The sequence below is a fragment of the Rhinolophus sinicus genome, linkage group LG09, assembly GCF_036562045.2.
Source record: "Rhinolophus sinicus isolate RSC01 linkage group LG09, ASM3656204v1, whole genome shotgun sequence".
NCBI lineage: Eukaryota > Metazoa > Chordata > Mammalia > Chiroptera > Rhinolophidae > Rhinolophus > Rhinolophus sinicus.
The window spans coordinates 42747832-42771309 of record NC_133758.1 but is presented as its reverse complement, the minus strand read 5'-3'; the positions used below and the strand labels follow the sequence as shown (position 1 = coordinate 42771309).

The 23478-nt window shown below is 42.3% G+C and overlaps 1 protein-coding gene across 1 annotated transcript in view; it reads left to right on the top strand.

The window, feature by feature from the left end:
• The window catches only part of COLEC12 (collectin subfamily member 12), a 177797-nt gene that overhangs the window by 116609 nt on the left and 37710 nt on the right, over positions 1–23478 (top strand). Inside the window, exon 3 of the mRNA XM_019741211.2 lies at positions 20729–20851. Within this exon, the coding sequence (XP_019596770.2) occupies positions 20729–20851 (123 nt within the window). The remainder of the gene's footprint in view (positions 1–20728; positions 20852–23478) is intronic.

Sequence of the window (23478 nt, the reverse complement as noted above, 5' to 3'; positions counted from 1 at the left end):
CTTCGTCGTCGGAAAAAAAAAATAAGCAAAGCTCTTACCTCAGCTCTGGGTAGAAATCTTTGCTTTTTCCTCCGGAAATACAGTACCATCTTCTCCTTTGTGGTTTCTGTGCTGGTGCTTTCCTAATCTGCTCTTGCGAGCAAAGCTACCAGATGGCTCCCGGTCTGTGTGCTGTCATAGCCATGCCCGCCTGTCGGGGTTGATGAATGAACTCCTCCCTTGTACATCTGACCTTTGCAGCACCACCTTCCCAACTGTATAACTCTTGACTCTGTCCATCATGAGTGGAGATTCATGAGCCCCGTTGGAAGCAGACAACTTCTCTTAAATCACTTGTCAGAGGCACTGAGAGGCCACTACTTAATGGAACATTAGAAAGACTATTAGTATTTTGAACTTTGACCTGAATAACTTGTGATCACTGAAGTTGAGTCTTTCTATTCTGCCCTTTGTTCCTTTTATTTCTTCCTTTTCCCCTCCGGTTTTCCTCTGTTTCCTTCACTTTTCCAAAATTTTTAGGTTGCATGGACCTGGTCAGGAATAAGTGAACATTTCTGTTTGTTACAACTTTTTCTCCTAATGAAGATCTAGTGTTGTCATAAAAGGGTTGAACAATCCATCCATCTGGTCTCCCAAACAGAGCGACCCCTTGGTTGGGGAGGGCATGTTGTTGGAAACCATCCTATACGTTTCCACCATGTCCCAGTGAGTTGTTACCCAAGGGCATGCAGGATTCTTTCTGGTGATTTTGAGGTAAGGTTCTTGAGGGCACTGGCGGAAAGGAAGAAGTAGAGGACGAAGTAGAACTACGAAGAGTGAAAGGGGCAGCAGAGGAGAGCAGGCATATGGGGAAAGAAGGAAAAAAAGGTGAGAATTGAGAGGGTAGCAATCAAGGAGTGAAAAGGAAAGGGAAACTAGATTAGGAAGAAATACCGGGGGTGCCAAAAAAATGTATATGCCTGACATGACTTGTATTCATCTTTTGTTATCGGTTTATATTGAGCAATTTAATACAATTTTAATACAGTTTTTTTCCTTTCTTAAAATGTGTATACATTCTTTTTGGCACCCTCTGTATGGTGTTGGAAGAGTCTTGAAAGAACAAGACAAAATACTGTTCTCTTAGTATATTTTTTGGTACGCAGAATTTTCCATGGAGAGCACTGCAGACTGCTATATGGAAGGAGCTAGTTATCTACAATTTTACAATAATTGCAAAGACTTTAATTGTAAGTTCCTGGAGGGCAGGAACTAGGTGCTGTTGGCCTCGTTCTTTCTGCCTCACTAGCCACACACTTCGGGGCTCGATGTTAGTCATCTGGCTGAAGGACCAGTGGCAATTGCCTCTGAGTGTTTGGTTCACAGAGCAATACACTTGGGGTTTTTACACAGCTTCACAGGAATGGAAGAATATTCTCCAAGCCCTGGCTGGCACTTGTCCCTGCAGCTACTTTCCCTAAACAGTGGAGCAACTTAAAATAGTCACTCGTCTGTCTACCTTTATAACGGTTTTGTTTTTAATTCAGAACTGGGGCACATAGTCCATCTTCTGATGTGCCATCAGCTCTGTGTGGTCGGGCTCCCATGGAACAGGGCGCCCTCTAGGAAAGGCGCCAGGCAGTGAAAGCTCAGTGTCAACAGTGGAAAGTGTGTTGGGTATTCCACCCACAAGTAATTGCTGTGGTATTTTTAAATGTCTCTGTCGGGATATAGGCGGGGCTGATGCTCAGCTGGGGAGCACCAGGGTATATCCCTTCCGATTGATTAGTGCCTGTGCCAGAGCATTTATTAAATATTTGGAATATCATCCCTAAATATGGGGCTCAGGCTACAGTTGTACAATCATATATTCGCCTTTCGGTTGAAGTGGTATTTGGGATATGGGATGTTCTAACATCTGCATCAAACCACAGCCCTCGCAGCAAGGAAGGAGTACAGGGACCACCCACCCACTCACCTGCTTCCCCCCAACCCCACTCCTCTCCAGGCTCCAGCACAGGAGTGAGGGTTTAAACATGCACAGCTGGGGGTGCCCCCTGGACTCCACACCCTGGTGCTTGCTGCTCACTGACTTCCCTGTCTTTCTTTGGAAGGCAAGTGCTCCAAGTTCAGACTCTGAATAGAAGGATTAAAGGCTTTTGAAATCAAAAATAGTCTTCAAAGCTGCCAGCAATGGCCAAGGATTCCCTCCACTACAGCATGGGTCGAAAAACCCAGCCCAGCACACATCTCCCAGATGCTCTGGGAAGCTCATTTCCGTTGTGCGACAAGGCCTGTGCTGTCTGTGGGTCTCAGACTTGGATGCTGAGGAGCTAGCATTGCTGGAGGGGGGGAGGGAGGTGGCTTCCATGCGGAGGGAGACACTGCGGAACAGGGGTACACCCATTACTGGAATACTGCAGCACACATTGTCTGTCCAGCTAGGGATCTAAGCTTGCTGGGGGTCCTGTTCTGATTCATATGGGCTTTTTTTTTAGCTTGGGCCACCAGCCCGACTGATGGGCATCAGACCACTTGGGCTCACATGTGCCAAGTGCTGGTTGCTCTCCTGCCATCTGGAAGCCATTAACATTGAAATGGTTTCAAGCACTTGCTGTGTAGTCAGTGTTGCAGGAGGCCAGCCCAGCACAACCCTGGGCCTAGGAGCCAGGAGCCTTTCGCTTCCTATCGGATTTCCAGTTTAAAACCCAGTGAAGCCCTACCTTCCAGGCCACCACCAGATCCCCTTCTCTCCCTTCCCTTCCCCCCCTTTTGGACCCCAAGAGCAGTGACACTTGCAGGGGATCCTGGTGTCTATCCTTGTCCCGTTTCTTGCCCATTTTGCAGGTTTGAAGGGAAGCGGTTGCAGATAAGTCACTTTTTTTTAAAGTCCCCAGGAACAGAGTTGCATTTTCCATTCTCTACTGTGTCCATTTTGTGAGATGGAATCTCTCAGGAGAGCGCTCAGAGCAAATTGGAATGCGAGATTCTAGCCATCTAACGTCATAATAACCACATCGTAACAGTAACTGCCAGTGGTACCCGGTACTGTGCTAGGAGTGCCGTTTGCCTTGTTCCAATCCTTATAACAGGCCTGCAGATGAGGACACTGTGTCTGGGATTGTTCAGCAGCTGATAAAGGAAGCACTGGATTCTAACCGAGGTCTTCCCAGTTCCAAAGCCCACACTCTTTCTGCTCTACAAACTCATGCCCCCATTTAGGCCTAGGTAGGATGGAAGCCCCAGGAGGACAGAGGAGCAAAGGAGGAACAAACATCTGCAGTTCACACTAGATAGTCCAGTCATGGATTTTTCTAAGGAAGCAAAATGATCTTTTGAAAGGAAACTCACGCAGTCTGTCAGCTTCTTGCCAACTCTACTAAAGTACAACCTGCCAAAAACAGCCAAACCTTGTTTTGGGTATGAAAGCAGCTGTTATAATAAACTCCTCTGCTCTACCTCTTTTTCCTGTTATGGTGGAATGACTATTTAAAATAAATGTCGCCAATACACGGATTTTCTGGGGTCATGAAAACATTTTTTAATTGGCAGGCTCTATTACATTTTTTGGTGAAGTTAGGAAGTAAACAGAATGCCACACGCCATTTCAGATTCATGCAGTATAAAGGCCTCTGGATTCTGGAGACTTTATTTCCTCACCCCCACCCCCTTGGGCCTGAGCCTTCTCAGGCTTTGAGCTTATTCCAGAATGAATGAATTTCTGCCTCTCTTCTATCCCAGGACTCCCAAAGAAGAGTGAGGGAAATGAGTGCACAGAACATAGAGTCAGATCTGGGTTTGAATCCTGGTTCTGCTGACCACTAATGTGTGACCTTAAGTAAGTTACTCTGATCCTCAGTCTCCTAATCTGTAAAATTGGTATAAAAACTACTCATTACGTTTGTCATGAAGTTTAAAATGAAAATCAAAATAACAGCAAACACTTACATAATTTTTATTGTATGCCATGTGCTATTAGGTGTTTTACATGTATTAACTCATTTAATCTCAACAACCCTGTGGCGTAAGTACTGTGCTAGCCGTATCTAACCCCCGGGGAGACAGTAGTGAGGGCAACTGGCAAAAATCTCTCCCTGCATGAAACGTACATTCTTGTTGAGGACGCCAAATGATAAATAAAATATATGAAATGGTGCTATGGAGAAAAATAAAACAAACGGGGATGCATCATGGGTGAGGGGTGTGGCAATTTTAAAGAATGATCAGGGAAAACCTCTCTGACAAGGCGACATTTGACTAAAGATTTGAAAATAAGAGAGGGAGGGAACCATGAGGGTATCTAGAGGAGAGAGTCCTAGGCAAAGGAAACAGCAAATGCAAAGGTCCTGTGGCCGTGTATCTGGTGTGTTCACAGTGCAGCAAGGTGGCTAGTGTGGCTAGAGCAGAAGGAACAAACAGGAGAGCAGAGGAGGTCAGAGAGTTCAGGATTGGGGGGCAGACTGTGTAGGGCCCTGTAGGCCTCAGCTTTTTGTCTCAGTGAGATGAGAAGCTACCAGAAGAACGTGAGCAGAGGAGGGACATGATCAAGATGAAGCCAGATGTGTAGAAAGGACACTTCTGATCCGTTAACTGCAGCTGCTGTTCCTGCTGTTGGTTCCCACAAGGACGGTTGCCAACTTTTTGAGACTGTTTAAGTAGGACATATCTTAACGGGACATCTGGGCCTCCACTGTCAACATTGTACTTGTTGATTTTAACAACAGATGAACTTTCCCCAACTTCCCCTGTAATCTGCGTCTAGCCTCCTCCCTTCTTCTGGATGATTCTGTCCTTTGCTGCTTCTCTGCATTGGATTGTCTTGATGACACTGCTTAACTGGCTGCATAGACGACAGTGGTCTACGCTCATGATTCATAATGTGTTATTGTGCGGTATTAATTATTGGTACCAGGGTCTCATGTATAAATCTTGCTTGGGCCAGGCAACCAAGAGAATCAGTGGAGAGGAAGAGTAAGGGAGGAGATGTTTGTCAATGGAATTGCCCCCTCAGTGTGACAGACACCCAGAGAACTTACTAGCACCTATAAATTCCTTTGGGAAAGGATTATGATATCGTCATACTTCCATTGAGAGGCCTGGCATCGCGAATTCTGAGCCTCAGGTCAATGAGTGGCTTTCGGAGCCCATGGCTCTCCTGAAATTATGTCCGAGTATATGTCTGTGTACGATTTTCTGGAGAGAGCTCATAACTTCCATGTTGCTTATTCCTTTAATGGCTTCATCACCATTGCAGGCCATATTTGCAACATTGGGTAACCTACTGTGTTTCCCTGAAAATAACACCTAGCCGGACAATCAGCTCTAATGTGTCTTTGGGAGCAAAAATTAATATAAGACCTGATCTTATTTTACTATAATATAAGACTGGGTCTTTAATGTAATGTAATGTAATATAATATAATATAATATATAATATAATATATATAGTATAATACAATAATATAATATGATATAATAAATACAGGGTCTTATATTAATTAATGCCCAAAAGACACGTTAGAGCTGATTGTCTGGCTAGGTCTTATTTTCAGGGAAACAGGGTATGTGCAAACACGTGAAAATGTATACATTTCAAAAAGGAATGAAAGGGACCTTTTAGTTCCCTAGGAATTTGAAGCCCCTCATCTCCTTTGGTCCTTCATGGAAGAGGGCCCACACACCATTTGAGGTCCAAGCTCGGAAGAGGAACAAAGAAGAGCTTAACATGGAAGTGTGGTGACTCTGCAGCAGTACAATGATAGAAACATACATGTTCCGGGGCAGCCAGATGGCTCAGTTGGCTAGAGCGAGAGCAATCAACAAGGTTGCTGGTTCAATTTTCACATGGGATGGTGGGCTGCGCCCCCTGCAACTAAAGATTAAAACGGCAACTGGACTTGGAGCTGTGCTGCGCTCTCCACAACTAGATTGAAGGACAACGACTTGACTTGGAGCTGATGGGCCCTGGAAAAACACACTGTTCCCCACCATTCCTCCCCCAAAAAAGAAGGAACCGTATATCTTTCTAAAGTTATGCTGACACGCACTGGCATCTTCTGACCCTGGGGGCAGGATGTACAGCCAGTGTATCTGAGTATCTGTTGGTTGATGCTCACTTGCCTGCAGATGTACCATGAAGCACACCGGGCAGAATTCAGTGGGGGTGCTGCTTTCCTGGGCTCTAGAGCTGCCCCACAGTAGTCAGTTCGACCCTGTGCAGAGAAGCCCTCAGGGGTTCTTAGCTGGGACTTAGAGAAGGCAACAAAAGGATTTGTCGAGAATGACTGATCCCACGCCCTGGAATGCAAACCCTGCACAGTTTATGGTACATAATTATATACAATAAACTATAAAGGACATACAGTGGCTTTTGATATCAGGTTCCAGTTCCTCCTCACGAAGGAACTGGTGAAAACCCCTCATCAGTGCGGCTAAAGAGACAGTTCTGGTCCTGTCTGAATCTGTTGTCCTCTGTCCACACTGCCCTTTCCCCAACATTTCATCTCGCTGGAGATGTCTGCTTCTGTGACAGGGTCAGAAGCATCAACATGCCCCCTTATCACTGTGGAAGGGAAAAAGTGTCATCGTCAGAAACACAATCAAATATGGTAAGCTGATATTTGAGAAGTAGATAAAATCAGTAATGTAATTATGAAACAGAAGTCTGTTTATTCTTCAATTGCATAGAAAGCCTGCGTTTGTTGTCAAGATGGAAATTTAAAAAAAGGAAAACTATGAAAAACGCCCTCACTACAGGTTCAGTCTATGTTCTGTCTACCACCACTGCCAACATTTTAGTTTTGTCCTGGTCACAAGTGAGCCATAGTCTGTGCTCCTCTCTAACTCGAATAAACTGTTAAAAGATAAACTGAGGCACATTAAGAATTTTAAGAGTTTATTTTGAGCAAAAATCTATTCTAATTGGGCAGCAGCAAACCCAGAGTGGGTAGGAGCGCTCCGCTGGCAGGAGCCAGGGAAAAGACTTAGAGAAAGACTTAGGAAGCAAAGAGAGGATATTATTGATTGGCTAGAGCTTAAGGTCTAGCTGGCTGTTTGTGATTGCTCGTTCTTAGGTTTCAGTTTTGTAACCTTGAGGCATTTACCTGCTTAGCTTTGGTTTGCTTATGTAGGCTGCACAGCATTACAGCCACCTCAGTCTGATGGGCTCCTTGTTTAATTAATTCAACAATACCAGTCTCTCAGAGGGATTCATTATCTTTTGCTACAGAGCTGTAATCTCTGCTTCCTTTAAAGGTGGGAGCAGGTTTAACCTCTTTGGCCAGAGCCTTTTTCTGCTGGAAGGTGGATCCCCTACTGGTGAGGCATCAGATCACTTCCTGTGTCACAACATTAAATGTCCCCTTGGCAGAAAGCAGTTTGAAGTATACTCTTGAATCTTTGCTGCTCAACATTGTATTTAAATAACAGTTTCAGTAAATAACAGTTTCAGGTATACTCTACAAAATGATATAGGCAGGAAATTCATTTACACCTATTTGTGCACCACCTTAAGGGTTTGAATAGTCTGCTCCCAGCTGTGGTTTAGTGACTTCAGAACGGTAGCACTTGACTTAATAGACCTGAGACAGTGTAGTAAAAATAAACAGTCAGTCTGGTGTCTTAAATTTATTACCTATTTTTGTCTAATGAGGCCAGGTGGAGAGAAGGGAATTGAGATGAGATTGGGGAAGAACTCTGAAATGCATCTACCAAAGAATGCTTTCACTGTTTAGACATAGCGCCTGAGTGGGGGGCATGTAACAGATGGGTAGAGATGCAGTGTTTGGTTCCCAGTTTTGGTGCCACTCAAAGGTACCTGGCTAAGAGGGAGAGGAGAGAGGAATGGGGACTGAAGTCCTGCCCGGCTCTGAGGAGCAAGTGTGCAGATATAAAACCTTAATATTGGCCATCTGGGAAATAATAACCATTGTGTTTTAACAGTGGAGGCTAGACTGGTACTCATTTGTTTACCTGACATACTTGCTTGATTTGCCCTAGATGTCCAAGTAATTTTATGTGACTGTTGTGCAGATACTCATTTCATGCTCTAGTTTGTTTTCTCTTCACTCTCTAGAGCCTGCTCTTCATTGCCAACAGAAATAATCTATATCACCTATATGTCCAGTGAGCGAAGCACAGACACTCCTCCTCAGGGTCTCCCAGCTTGTTAGGACACAGGCGACTCAATGGTAGGAATCTTCCTTACAGTTTATATCATGAGGCCTATTGTTGTTTATCTTCCCTCCCCCCTTCCTTCCTCCCTCCTTTCCTCCCTGCTTTCCTTCCTTCCTTCCTTCCTTCCTTCCTTCCTTCCTTCCTTCCTTCCTTCCTCCCTCTCCCCCCTCCCCCACACTCTCTCTCTCTCTCCCTTCTACTCCCTCCCTCCCTTCCTTCTTTTCTTTTCTTTTCAATTAAAGTTGACATGCAGTATTATTTCATGTTAGTTTAGGTGTACAGCACAGTGGTTAGACATTTATATAATTTATGAAGTGATCCCCCGATTAGTCTGGTACCCACCTGGCACTACACATAGTTATTACAATATCATTGACTATATTCCCTATGCTGTACTCTACATCCTGTGACCACATTGTTGTTTGTTTACATTTCACTGTTGCCACAGCTCTTCCTTTTCTCCTATTCTTTATAGATAATCACAAATGTTTTCTCTCTTCCTCAAAAAAAAAAGAAATTTTTTTTGTTTCTACCCCTTACCCTGTGATCCTTTCCATTCCACCCTGGGCCTGTACAACAGAAACCTTTGAAAGAAAGGAGTCCTCCCTGAGCCCCAGACCCCTGCCTTTTCCAGCTCTACTTAAATAAACATTTCTCTTAGATGATTTGTGCCCAGTTGTGGTGTGTGTCTGGGAAGTAAGCAGAAGAGGAAACAGAAGACTCTTCCCACCAAGCTCAAAGCCAAGATTTACTTCTATGTAGTAGTCTTATAGATAAAATTTAGTAAATATACAATCACATAGTCATTTGGGGCCCTGTATATCCTAATAAATTAGTGCTTCTAATTTTATAAGCACTGTCATAACCACGGTTGTAAGTGGGATTTTTCCTTTAACTGTAGTGAATGTTCCTTTGCTTTACTAGGTGTTGTTTATTAGGTGTTGTTTCCCCTAAGTGCTGTATAAAGTGACAGATTGTTTCAGGGCAACCAGTAGGTTGTATTTACAGGTGGTTGGTTGTCTTTACTAGCTTTGCTGCTGTAACACCACTGCTTTCCGACAGGAAGGAACACTGCGTAGTAACTGGAGCTATAAAGTCCAGTCTTCATTTTATTCCTCATTTAGGAACGGACGTTTGTGACTCACTGAATCCTTCCTTTTCAGTTCCTCTTTGGCGCCATGCATAATGTGAGGGTATGAAATAGCATTCTCTTTGTGTTTGCAAGATGACCCTGCTGGCCTGTCATTAGTAGGACCTGAACCTCCAGTGGCTTTTCCAGCTGTAGGGTTGGGAGTTTCGCTGCCCCAGGAAGGAAGAGCCCTGCTCAGGCCCCATTCTGGAAGAGGTGTGTGTCCTTGGTCTGCTGGGCTGAGTTTATCTTTGACGTCCCATTGTGTAGTGGTCACTCAAGACAAGTACTCCTTAACTGGGAGGGACCAAAGGACATTTTAGAGAATAGTAAGCAATGAACTCACAGTATATTCTAAACTATATGTTGTATACTAAGGATTAATGTAAAGAAATACATGTTACAAATTAGAAATAAAGTATATGAGTGACTCCCATTAGGATGATTCTGATACTGATTCCACATTCCACGTTCACTAGGTTGATGCAGACGACGCTGAGCGAGCTGTGGATTGGACAGTGTTGTTAAGAACTTGTCCTAAGGCTCTTCTTTCCGCTTGTTTAACCAGTTTACAACCGTCATTAGGAGTGATTTGGCCACTTGGAAAATAAAATTCATTTTTCTGAGCATGAAATAGAATTGAGGGATTTTACCCTAAGAATTTCATATCATGTGAAATTGTGTATATATTTTTCTGCATCTCTGGGTCTAACTGTAGCTGTCACAGACATTTGTGCATCTCATGAACAAACAGAGGTTTCATGCTCCTTTGGACTCTTGGATTTTTTTCTGCCTAACTGGTGGGGGTTTAATTCTTGTCTGATTTTAGGGAGCAAAGAGAGTATCTTCCAGACCAAGGCTTGCCATTCAAAATCCCTTCCTCTATATTGATTCCTCCAACTGAAGCCAAATGTGTCCTTCACAACTGCCTGTCCTTAGGCCAGTTCACCTGTGTCCCACTTCTTAACTTTGCCCGTGAACTTCAGCTGGGTGATAGGTCAGGCCAGTCCTTCTGTTCGTTGTTGTCTTCACTCCAGAAGGAAATTCGCTTTCTCGGTAGTTGGTCGGAGTTAAGTCAAACCTGTATCCCAAGTATGAAGTTAACAGACAGGTGGGAATTGAACCCTAAACATTGTCAGCTTCACTGGGAATCTAAGATTATCTCACCCTCTCAGAGATTATGAACTTGAAATTTATGAAGCTTCCGTGAAAGTTTTGAATCCAAAATATCGAATGTGCACAAACATGACTAATAATAACGCATATAAAACGTTTATAATCTCGATGGGAAAGAAGGAACAGAGGTGCAGTATAATCACCATGTCCAGTGACCCGGAACTTCTCAAGTGATTACTCCCTATGGACAGAGCAGTTGTTTGATTTGGTTGAATGTGATGGTTCAGTTGCAGCAGGTTGGTCAAGTCTGAACATGGAGTTGTGAAAAGATATAAACAATTGGTTCTCCCCAGTCAGTGTAAGCTGGCTCCAGCACACCCCTGAGAAATCGAAGGGAAATTGGGAATTTGAATTTTGACTTAGAAATTCTTTTTTTTAAACATCTCTATTGCCTGAAGAAAGTCACTTTGTGTGTGTATATGTACAAATATATGTCCTTATCCATGTTTTTGTCTAGTTCTCTCAGTTTAAACGATTTTCTAAATTTAACTCTGTTGTTTATGAAGTGTTTACAAAGGCATGGAAAATTTCATTTGCATACATTTTCCCATTTACTTTACATTCACTTATAGTTCATCGCATGCCTTCTGACTTTTTGTGTAGTGGTTTTCCACTTTTATTTTCCAGTTTCATTCCTTTGACCTCTATAACCATAGTTGTCTACCCCATGAAAAACTTTCTTCTTCTTTCTGTCCTTTGTCCGGTTTTAATAGCAAGTGTGAATAATAAGCTGGTGAACAGGTTACTCTTCCCTGAATGTGGGGGCCACACTCTCACTACTGGGCCAGTATAAAATAGATCCCTTTCATTTCCCTTACTATTTATTTGCCAACTTTTTCCTCATGTGGGTCATTTCAAGTCAATTAACTCATTTTTCATCAAGGTTCCGAACTCAAGGCTATATTCAATGCAGAATAGATAATTACACCGACAGTCAAATCTGTCGCTCTGTCTTGGCTCACTTTCCCTTAATTTAAGTGTCCTCAAATGTAATCTTCACTTGAAGAAAGTGAAAAACACATATTTATAGAGGAATGAGGAATGTCTGTTGGGTTGATTGATATTTTCATTTACATTGAGGCCCCTCTTTCTTTCATCAAAACACTACCTCTGTTGGTTTTTAAAAAATCAAGTAGGTATGTAAGAGATAGTGGAGTTCGTCTTTCTTTTGCCAGCACCTGCTCCACAGAATAATTTCCACATGCCCCAACACTGTTTTGGTGATAACAACAAGTACACTGTCATTAACTTAGACTTGCCCACCCAGCTCAGCTCAGTAGGGCTCCTGTCATCCTTCTGTTAGCTCCTCAGCTGCCCCCAAAGGACGCATTTTAAAGCAACAACACTCTAGGCAAATGTTGGGTTGTGGGTTTACTTTTCTCATCTTTGCCTTGTCCGATTTAGCTCTGTGAGTGCTGAGGGACACCAAATGTAGAAATGCTGCTGTGCTGCTTTAGATCTTGGGGTTCGTTTCACTCTGGGGCGGGGTCTAAAGGACTGCTTTGCATTCCTTTGATTAGTGAATCCCACTGTGCTCCCCACCTCCTGCAGTGAAAAAAACTCTTCCTTTCAGGCCCTGTATCCCTGATTGTTTGAGAAGAAAGTGTTCTGAGAGTCTGAGTTTTGACCGTCAGGCCCCAGGGCTGAATGCTTCTCCCAAGACGTTTACATTCCCTGGTCACCTAGAAGTCTGGACACAAAGGTGTGAAGAAGGTTGTGAAATGCTCGCAACTGAGAGCTGAAGGAAGCTCACTGCTTCCAGTTTGTGTGAGGGAGATTCGCTGCAGGAGTGATGGAGCCCGCTTTTCCACTGCCAGGATCTACACTCCAGATATTTGTTAAATAGCATGACGTTGCAGAGTACTAGAGAGTACTGGTTTGTTTAGAGAAATGCAAAAGCAATAGTGCAGAAAAATTAAATTCCCATACCTATAGGAAGTGGCTATGAAGATGGCATTTAAATTATGTGAAAGACACACAAATGAGCATAGATTTATGCAGTGTGAACCATATAGGTGCTGAAGGGACGCAGGCCTGGCTGGGCTGGGGATGAGGCTAATTAGGAAAAGAATCGTTAAGGAGGGAAGTTGTAAGGTTTTTTGGTATTTTGTTGTTTTTATTGAGGTAACCTCGGTTAATATTATATAGATTTCAGTTGTACAACGTTATAATTCTATATCTGTATACTCTATTGCATGCTCACCACCCCAAGTCTAGTTTCCATCCATTATCATATGTTTGACCCCTCTCTACCCACTATGCCCTCCCCCTGCCTTCTTCCCCTCTGGTAATCACCATTCTGTTGTGAGTGTCTATGAGTTTAGTTTTGGTTTGTTTTGTTTGTTCATTTGTTGCCTTTTTATTTTATATTTCACATGCAAGTGAAATCACATGGTTTTTGTCCTTTTCTGTTTGACTTATTTCACTTAATACCCTCAAAATCCATCCATGTTGTTGCAAATGTCAGTATTTCATCTTTTTTATACAGAGGAGTATTCTGTTGTGTGTATAGACGTGTGTGCGTGTGTGTGTGATGTGTGTATGGTATCTTCTTTATCCATTCATCCATTAATGGACACTTATCAAAAAGGTCAGAGATAACAAGTGTTGGCGAGATATAAAGACAAGGGAACCCTTGTGCACTATTGGTAGGATTGTAAATTGGTGCAGCCACTGTGGAAAACAGTATGAAACTCCCTCAAAAAATTAAGAATAGAACTGCCGTATGACTCAGCAATTCCTCTTCTGGGTATTTATCCCGAATATGAAGACACTTATTTGAAAAGATGTATAGCCCTATGTTCACTGCAACAATTTACAATAGCCAAAATATGGAAACAACCTAAGTGTGAGTAAGGTTTTACAAGAAGTCGTTTGGTAGAGAGGAAGCGTGTGGCGGGGAGAAGGAGGGCACATCTCAAGATCTGGAGATGGAGTCAGCAAAGTGCAGTGAGTGTTCTGCTCAGGGACCCCAGTGCTCTTCCCACACTCTTGCAAGCTTTTGCCCAAAATGTTACTCTGAGAAGCCTTCTCTAACCTATTTAAAATGGCCATCTATCACTTCTCCTGTATGTCTTTTACCCATTTCTTGCTTCATTTTTCTCCATAGCATTTATCACCTTCTAACATATTGAAATATCCTCCCACTGGGGTATAAGTTCCCTAAGGGCAGAGATTGTTGTGTATTTTGTTCACCATTTTACCCAGTGCCTGGTACATAGTACTCCTTAGTACTTGCTTCTTGAATAAATGGGATGTAGTAAGAAAGAAGCGTGGTAAAGTAGGCAGTGTTCTGGGGTCTGAACAACTCTGGTAGAGAATCCAGAAAACTGGGTCTTCAAGCCAGGATCGGCCCACGTGTGAGTGGAGCGGGCAGTAGAGTTCATTGGACTGCAGTTTCCTCCCTGCTTAGGTGGATGTTGGCCAAGATGACAGTTGACGCTCCTCTTGACCCTGAGCTTCTGAGAGCCTGTATGGTCAGAGGATGCTAGCTGGTGAGCATCTTGGAATGTGCTTTGAGCCACTAGGAGCGGTTACTGTGGCAGTGGAGAATTACTGTGGATCTCTGAACCTGAGGTCAAAACTAGTATTTGTTAACAATATTTTTTCCAGTGTACTCCAGGTAATTTTTTTAAGGGGGGTTAAGAGACTAGATGTGAATTAATTTTTTTATCACTATTTAATAAAGTCTGCTTTCATCTCCTTCCTTTCCACTAATTTATCTCACCTAAGTTCTGCAGGCTTGAACCACGAGCAATTGTTTGAATCCATTCATGAATCCATTAGAGACTGGCTTTTGAGACTCCTATTTCAGTATACTAGAAGTTCGGAAGAAAACTCAATTGGGGCCACCAACTGGTTTTGGTTTCAAGCTTACGCTGAGCAAGGTCCTTCCATGTCCCATGGTTGCCTTGAAATTATAAAGCTACCCTCTCTTCCCGGCCCACCCCATTCCAAAAATTCCATCACCATTGGGGGATGATTTCCCTGAGGGGCTCCACAGACCCTACCAGCAAACCTCCAACCTAGGCCTGACCTCTCGCAGAGATAATGAGCATTTATTTAGGGTGGAATTCACTTGCTACTCAAGTATGTCACCACAGAATAGTAAAGGAGAAATTACAGCCTGTGGAATCCTCGGGTCTGTAATAGTTCACTTACTGGGAACTAAATTTTACTGTTCTTTTCTGTCAACATTTGAAAGGATGTTTCTGCACCCCTTTATTTTGACATAACACTTTTATAAGTCTAACCTGTCAGCTTTCTACAATTTATCTTGTTAGGCATCCTTAATCTCGCTTTGTTTTGCTTTCCACTTCTGGGAGTCAGTAATCTTGGAGAAGTAACGTGTGATAAATCTTGGTCCAACTCCCAGCTCAGCCACTCACTGGCCTGGGTACTCAATTTCTTTGACCTCCACTTTCCTAAAACCTATAAATTTAGGGTCAGTTCCTACTTTCCAGGATTACAGGGATTGTAAGTAACCAGGTGGGGGGTGCCTGACACATATCAGGTAGGTCTTCAGTAATGGCAGCCTTCTTCAACAATTTCTTTTGTATTCTTGGCAATAGCAAACTCTCACCCATTAAACAAATGTCTAGTGGCCTTCCTCCAAATACCTGTGCAGTACAAGTGTCCTGCTCAATTATACAACAGACTCTGTTGACTCAAGCTAGAGCTGAATGTTCATGAGTCCTTTTAATTAAAAGATTCAGTGCCTAATCACAGAAGGACATTGTCTGGCAATGCCAGATAATGAAGTGGTCAGGATTGCTGAAGTGTATCATCAGGCTTGTTGACAGTTCCCTCTGTGCCCATAGAATACAATGAATAGGAAGAGAGCCAAGAGAAAGGATGCCAGCGAGGAGAGACAAATGTGAGAGATGTGATGGTTGAGCTCCCCAGTGAGCGAGGATTCCTTTCCTCAGAATTGAAAGCATTTGTGTACAGTTCATATAATAAAGGATTTCTTATTATAAAAGCCACAAAGAGAAAATGATGGTGTTCTTTTGAGATAGTATATATTCTGGCTGACACTATATATTCTGAGTGGCATCATTACATCTGGCTTTTGCCTACAATTCTTTTTTAGTAGGCAGAATATAAATTATAAATTTTAAACAAATAATACATACCCTTTTTTAAAACATTGAAAACCAAACCAGAACTGACTGCACACACACACACACACACACACACACACATATATATATTATATGAAATTTTTAATGAAAAAACTATACCCTTGATAAATATGCACAATATTAATATTAGCTCAGAATGAATGCTAAAGATTTCAAACCCATGTAACTCTCTTCTAAATATAGTTCCTGATTTGAATGCATCTTTTTAAATACACATGCTATAAGGTTTCATTTATTTTACACAGAAAGTTATTTCATTACCAATTCTTGTCCTGCTTCCATTTTCATGATTCTCCACATTGTTTAGGAAACTTGGCATAAGAAGGTGTCCAGGGTTGGGATTTGTATTTGGGGAACTAAATTATTAATAAAACAATTTTTTTAATACCTAAATCCATATCCTATCCTTTAGTAAGTGGCCTTTATAATAAGGAAAATTTTAATTTGTGGGATAAAATGTTTTATGTATTTAAGTTTTGTTCTAGTGATACAGCATAACATCCAAATAACCATGATGTTAGCTTTACTGTTTTGTTGCTTTTGAGGGCATTTTAATTATAGGAATTTATTTGAATCATCAGTTTTCCTGTTAGAGCCAAATCATTTTCATGGGCTTATGGGAATATATACCACCAGGCAGTAGATTAATAACTATAAAAAAACCACATGAAAAGGTCACTGCAAATCTCAGGTCAAAACCTATGGTTTTCTGGATTTTGCAGTCTACCAGCTTTTTGAAGCTTCTCTTTGGTAACATGATCTTTTCGGCAATACCACTGAGCTCTAGACACTTGTGGTAATTAAGACAACCCAGAAGTGCCCCACACTCACCCAGAGTGCCAGCCTTCACCTAACAAGGAAGGGCGTTGATCAGCATGTGTCCATTTTAACAGAAAAGCCCTCGGGGGATGTACATGGCAGAAGAATATGATAGTGAGGAAACTCTTTTGTTTTCCAAAAAGACTGGGAAAAAAGACTGGATTGGGGCCTGGACCACAGCACTTGGGAGGGCTCTGTATGGAGAACCACAACAGACAGGAAATCTCCTTGCTGGTGAAATCTTCTGGCCATCTGCACTATCATTTCTGCAGTGTTTCAATTACTCTCTCCAACTAGCTAACCGCCCCCGATCGGTGGCCCCACCGAACCCCCACTCTTCTTACTTCAAACATGTGTTATTGGAAACAGGGCAACACGGAGAACTTTGAGTTTGGGCACTGGAGACCAAATTGTCAGCCTATTCTGAACTTCCGTAGAATACTCAAGGAGTTAACTAGAGTGATTCTGGCTTCATTTGGTCCCCAAAGGTTTTCTGTATAATAAAGACTTGGACACAGGAAAATACATTCAGAACATGAGCCAAGAATCACGTTCAATGGGAGACAGTTAAAGAGGGATAACCAATGGAAAGGCATGGAACCCTCAGGCATGTTCCGTCTATGTCCTGCTGAATTACACATGTGCTATTTGGGCCAGGTTTTTTGATAAGCTGGATGTCTTGGTGGTAAGGGGCAAAACTGCTTCACTTCCTGCACTGGACTCTCCTCTCCGCAACACTGCAGATCCATTTCCTTGCCCTTCCTATCCCGCCCCCTCCAATGGGAACAGAGTCCCCAGTCTCTGGAAAGTAATGCTAAGAAAACAAACACTACAAAGGCTGGTAACAGGGGGTATCTCTCTTGAATGTTTTTTGTGACCATCTAGGTTCAAGGAGGAGGGGTCCCCCAGCTACATGAGCCAGCAGGATCTCTTTGTAGTAGGCATTCCTATGTTTGGTCAGATGTCCTCCCAGCGGAGGGCAGAGAGGGAAAGATAAAACAGAATTCTTATTAAAAATAAGTCAGGGGAGGGGGGAGGGGGAGGGGGAGGTGGTAGAGAAAAAACAAACCAGAGAAAGTGTGTCAAGTGGAAAGGGAGGTCAGGTGGTGCCATCTGATACTGATTAAATGCTGATACGGTTAGCAATGAGAAATGCACATTGTGAGCAAGTGTCTGCTCTTCAGAATGTGAGCCAGTGACAACTGTCTGGGAGCAGATCTGCACAAATACCACACGTACGAGATGTCCAGTAGCAAACACAGAGCTAGCACACATTGCCAGGATGGGAGGGAAAGACCCTTGCATTGGGAGTCAGGAAGTGCGGCTTCTGATTCTGCTTTACCTCGTTGGCCTCACTTTCCCCATCAATAACACAATGATGCTTGGCCAGATGACCTCTAAGCAACCTTCTAGCCCCAAATTCTGTCAGGTTGGGCAAAAGTAATTGCGGTTTTTGCAATTATTTTTAACCTTTTAAATCTCAATTACTTTTGCACCAACCTAATATTTTCTACCAAATCTTTTGAAGCTCTTCTGACAGAATGAGAAATAGTCCTGGAGACGCATAAGGAGCTTACCCACCACCATCCTAAAATCCAAAAAGAATGAACCTTGCCTCCTGCCCTTGCTATCAACCATAAAAGTGCCATCTAGCCTTTCCACAGGAGGTCGGTCTGTCATCCTTCCATGTTTTACAGTTGCTACCAAAGCAAGATTATTGTTTCTGAACATGAAATGTGGTATGTTTGTGGGTCTACCTATACTTCTCCCTTTCCCAATCCCAAAAATAAACTGCCAGGTTATGAAGAGCCTAAGAGCTGATAGGTGTGTGTGTGTGTGTGTGTGTGTGTGTGTGTGTTTTGATCCTTCAGTTCAGGGTGATCTGTTGAAGGATTTTTGGTTTTATTTTTTTCTTTTTGGCATTGTCATGAGGATAGCACTATTTTAGTACAGGGTGAGGCTGGATTCCAGTGGGAATGGCAAAGGAAGCTTCCACTGAGATTAAAGGATCTCACACTAGGATGGTGGCAGTGGAAATGGAGAGGAAGCAATGATCGTACTGGAGAGATCAGGGCTTTTGCAGTCAGACAGACCCAGGTTTGAATCCTGGCTTTGATGTCTATGGCTTGTCCTTTCAGCTCTTACTACCTGCCTCATTCAGGGGTTATTATATGGGTTTAAAATGCTGTGTGTAAAGTACCTGGCTCAGATTCTGGTAAATTTAGGCAGTAAATGAACATCAATAAACTATAGTTGAAATGATCGTGATAAAAATATCCCACAGGAAGCTCAGCAGGGCCTAGTGACTGAGTGAATTAGAGAATAAGTGCAAGAGGAGACTTCAGGATGTCTTTGAGTTTAACCACCTCGGGAGGTGGGGTAGTAGTAATTTTTAGGTTGGATAGAAATAGGACGTTGGGTGGGAGTTTGAGATCTGGTTTGGCAGGGCTAGTACCAAGGTCAGTTATGGACATGAGACGTGGTACTGAGACATCCAGCTGGCAGTTAAAGGAGGATGGAAAGGAAAAGGAGTAAAAGAAGTGGGAACACTGATGTGAAGAAGCGGATTTACTTCCGTTGGATCAAGTGAGTCTGATTTTACAGCTTCATCTTCAAGGAAATGGCTAACCGAAGGTTGATCCAGTATAACCATCTTCTAAACCAAACTTTTTCTCCTCAAAATGTGTTTCTCTGACCAGGCATCACCTGGATTTTATGCAGAATCTTAGTGCCTCTCTCAGACCTGCTGAATCAGACTCTGCATTGGAACGGTGGGATTTGTAAGCACCGTATGGTTTGAGAAGCACCGTTCTAAAGCATGGTCCCCAGACTCGCAGTATCGGCATCTCCAGGGAACGTGTTAGGAATCCAGGTTCTCATGCACCTTCTCAGACCTCCTGAATTAGAAATGTTGGGTTTTAATGAGCCCTTCAAGGGAGCCTGATGTGCCCCAGAGTTTGAGAATCAATGCTGTGCGTCGTGGAACAGACAGAGTCCCCTCCCCTTGGCTCTCTAGCCCAAAACACTGAGGGATTGTTTAAAACCTAAAAAAAACTAAAAAAGTTAAATTTGAGTCATTTTTCTTTGCTGTTTCTCTCATCATTTTGCATTAAACACAGCTAAAGAGCTCTTTTCACATAGGGCACTATGTGTAAAATCACAAACCCAAGCAAAGAAACTTCGGCTGTGGCTTAATCCTCTCGACTTACCCATCAAAAGTTATTGAACACAGTTATGGGAGATGAGCCGTTTATGTGCTGTTGCCCCAGGGGGACACTACTAGTCAGACATGTAGGGAAACGGGTCCCGGAAAGAAGGACCTCCCGGCACTCCTTACAATGTGATTTTCACATTAAAATGTGCACAGTCTTTGTCTTCTGTGTTTCTAATCAGTCCAATGGAAAGTTTCCTTTTTAAGGGTTTGCTTCTGGAGTCACTTGCAGAAGTGATGATGGTTTACCACTTAGACTAGAATAGTTTTCAAAAAGTTGAACTGTGAACAGTCAAAATTTGCCTCCTCTCATAAAAAATATCTGTTTTTTCTAGTGGTTCCACAATTGTTATTTAATCGCTGTGATAAATAATGGTCAGTGTCTGTTTTCTGTATATATGTCATGTATAAAATGGTTATATATTGAGCATTTTAATCACAAAATTACCTACATTTTCTGCTACAAGTTATAGTACACTTATAGCCAGTGGCATGCTGGCAAACCAGTGCAGAGTGGGGGGATCATAATTTGTAGTGTTTATCTATTTCCATGGTGTATATACTCCCTCTAGGACTGATTTCAAGCTTCCATCAGTTTAACAGTCAGCTCCCAAAATTCCTACAACTTTAACAATTGACTTTTGCAAATCAGTAGGAGCTACTTCTAGCACACTACTGAAATAAACATCATGAGACCAGTGACAATTTTTTTGGTTGGTTGTGTATAAATTACTATAAGTCCAATAATGGCTAAAACAAGTGGATATGGGTATTTTAAATATTTTGTCATATGGAGATTTTTATTGAAATTATAATTGTAATGATCAGAATGGAATTGGGTTCAAAACTAGTCTTTGAGACAGTTATGTGCTATTTTCAAGTCATATTAAATACAATTATAACAACATATTGGTAATATTTAAAGTGCTTGGTTGCTAAAGTGGTGACTATGTTTAGCTTTAAAACCCCACTCATCCTGTAGTAAGGAATATGTAAAACATTATTCTTAGTCATAATGTTTGAACCAAAATGCAAAAAGATACTTTTTGAAGTAATGTTTTTGTCACTGTTATTAAAATTTGACTTCTCTTACAGGTATTCAGGAAGGAACACAATGTACCAAATGTAAAAATAACTGGGCACTGAAGTTTTCTATCATATTATTATACATTTTGTGTGCCTTGCTAACAATCACAGTAGCCATTTTGGGATACAAAGGTAAGTACTTTTGCTTTTTCCTTTCGATTGGCAAGTTTCCATTCATTAACATAACGTGAAAACGTGAAAAATACCCATGTTTGCAAGTATGAAGTGTTTCATGAATACAACTCAGATGCAAAACTGAGAAACATCATAAGCTCCCTGTTTGTGTCTTAAGCTTCTTGTTGCTGTGGGATCTAAAAGGGGGAGAGGAGCAATTCTTTTTGAGTCATTTCAACAGTAATAATGGCCCTCTATGAGATTTTTTCCTCTTTGTTGTTTTTTCGTATCTATTTCCAGCTACTCCCTCTTCCTCTATCTTTTTTTTGTCTTATCTCTGAGAGGCTCTGTGGAAACCCTGGAGTCAGTACACAGGAAAGCTATATTGACAGAGGGAAAGCCAAACTCGAGATCTCCAGAGATATGACTTATCTCACCCAGGGACTGGCCAACTAATTCCCTTTTTTCTCTTCAGTACATTTACTGTAGTCACTGTTTTACATACAGCTCCATGAAAATATTGCCCTGTAGAAATTAAACACAGGGACAGCTCCACCACCTCAACAATACTTTGTGGGGCGTTAGGCATTCTTTCTACATGTCTGGTTTAAGGTCAGTGGAGGCTTTTTGCCTGAATCCTCCAGACTTGTAGATAAAGTACACCACCCCTAAGCCCCTTACCTGTTCCAGACACCACAGGTAGAAAGTGTCATGATGCAGAATCACGAACTATATAAACCCTTTTATGGAAAATAGCTGTGGAAGCCTTGCCATCAAAGACACGTGAGACAGGTATGTTGTCTAGTTTTAGCAAGAGACAGATGTAGGGTCTGCTGATCTTCAAAACTTTCACTCAGCAACCATCTTGGCTGCCTTCCCTCAGAAGGGACAGATTAACAGTGGAGACTCCCACAAGTTCCCTTCTCAGTTCTTTGGCCTGTAGGCTTAGCCTGGAGAAAGATTCAGTGTGAATTCCCTCCAATTTGTAAGTCCTCCCACCTCGCTCCAAGTGTTTAGTGATTTCCCAAGGAAACATATTGGAATGAGAATGGGCTTGGGGCCAGGCAGGCGGTCCAAGATCAGTTATGAATTCTGCCAATTGTGATACAATTGTGAAAGCTTACTCAGTGCTTGCTGGCATGCCAGGCATCATGCTAAGTCCTTTGCGTGGCTATGTAACCTGGGTGTGAACCGTAACCTTTAGAGTTTCCAATTTATCTGTAAAATGGCAATGATAATGCCACTTTTCAAGGTGGTTGGAATGAGCAAAGATGATGTCATTGAACCACCTGTCCTATAGTTGGTCCCAGTAGATAAGTGACTATACCTCTCTGTTCCTTCCTTCTTCATAACTGTATTTATACAGCACTAGCCATTAGAATGGAAAACTGTGTTAAAAATACTCGGTATAGTCCAGGCTTGTTAAGTCCCACCTCTAGGGACACACATGGAAAATTATGTGCATCCTGTAGTGTGTTGACTGATGGATTTGAACAATGGAAATTTGGAAGATTACTAGGTCATTGTATCCATGTGCGATGAGTTAATCTAACCCAGGATTAACAGGGTAAGTGATTAAGAAAGGCTATTAAATTATGGTGAGGTCTGTACAGAGGTGGGGAGGGAACCTCGTGGGGAAAGGGAGGGTTTTTTAATGTCCTAGGTAATTCACACTCTCCTCCTTTACTAAGTTATTTATGTCATTATTCACTACTCCATGACTTTTCCTAGCAAACCCAGAAAAAGGAGAAATTTGGAATCAAACAGCCATTTAATAAGTATATTTAGCGCTCAGTACTGTGTGATATCATTAAAGTAAAACATTTTCTACGGAAAAAGAAGAGAAAGGTTTGACAAACATACCACTGTATGGTATTTTGTCATTTTTACTTCTGTAAGGAAATAAGGTCTAGGATATTTATGCCTTCAGAATTATACAGAAAGATCCAAAAGAGAGGGTTCTTTTTTTTTTTTTTTCTTTTTCTTTTTTGGTTTGTTTTTAAAGCATAGACATTTCCTCCATCGTTACAACATTGGAAAGCCCTTCTCGGCCCTGGCTTGTCCAGTTGCCTGGAATACCTTTTCTCTGCTCTCCATCTAAATCTCTCCTTTCCCTTCATGTCTCACTTAGACACCTGTTCTGCAAGAAACCCCTGAAGGCTGAGTTAGGTGCCCTCCTGTTTGTTCCCATAGCACCTTTTATTTACTTGTAGCCCTGTCACACTGTATCGTTATGGCCAGTGGGCTTATCTGTCTCACCACCCAAACTATACGTTCCATGAAGGCAAGACACTATCTTTTATGTCTCTCACTAGCACCTAGACTCATGGTACTCAACAGGTACCCAGTAAACTATACTGAATGAATTATTGAGAGGATTCAGGCTAACTTCTGTAAAGGCAGTCAGTGATGCCCAGGGACCTCTAAGCTAATCTGCATTTACGGGATTGCTGCAACTCAGAGTCCTACCTAGAAACCCCAAATCCTGGAGATCAACTTGGCCTACTCTGGGGATGTGATCTGACCAGGATGAAGGGAAAAAGAGATTGAGGGAATAGGATAAGTGGAGGCAAAATGGCCATCTTGCATGTCTTTTGCTTCCTTCAAGGCGCCCATCCCTCAGGCCTCTACTGACGAAAATCTGA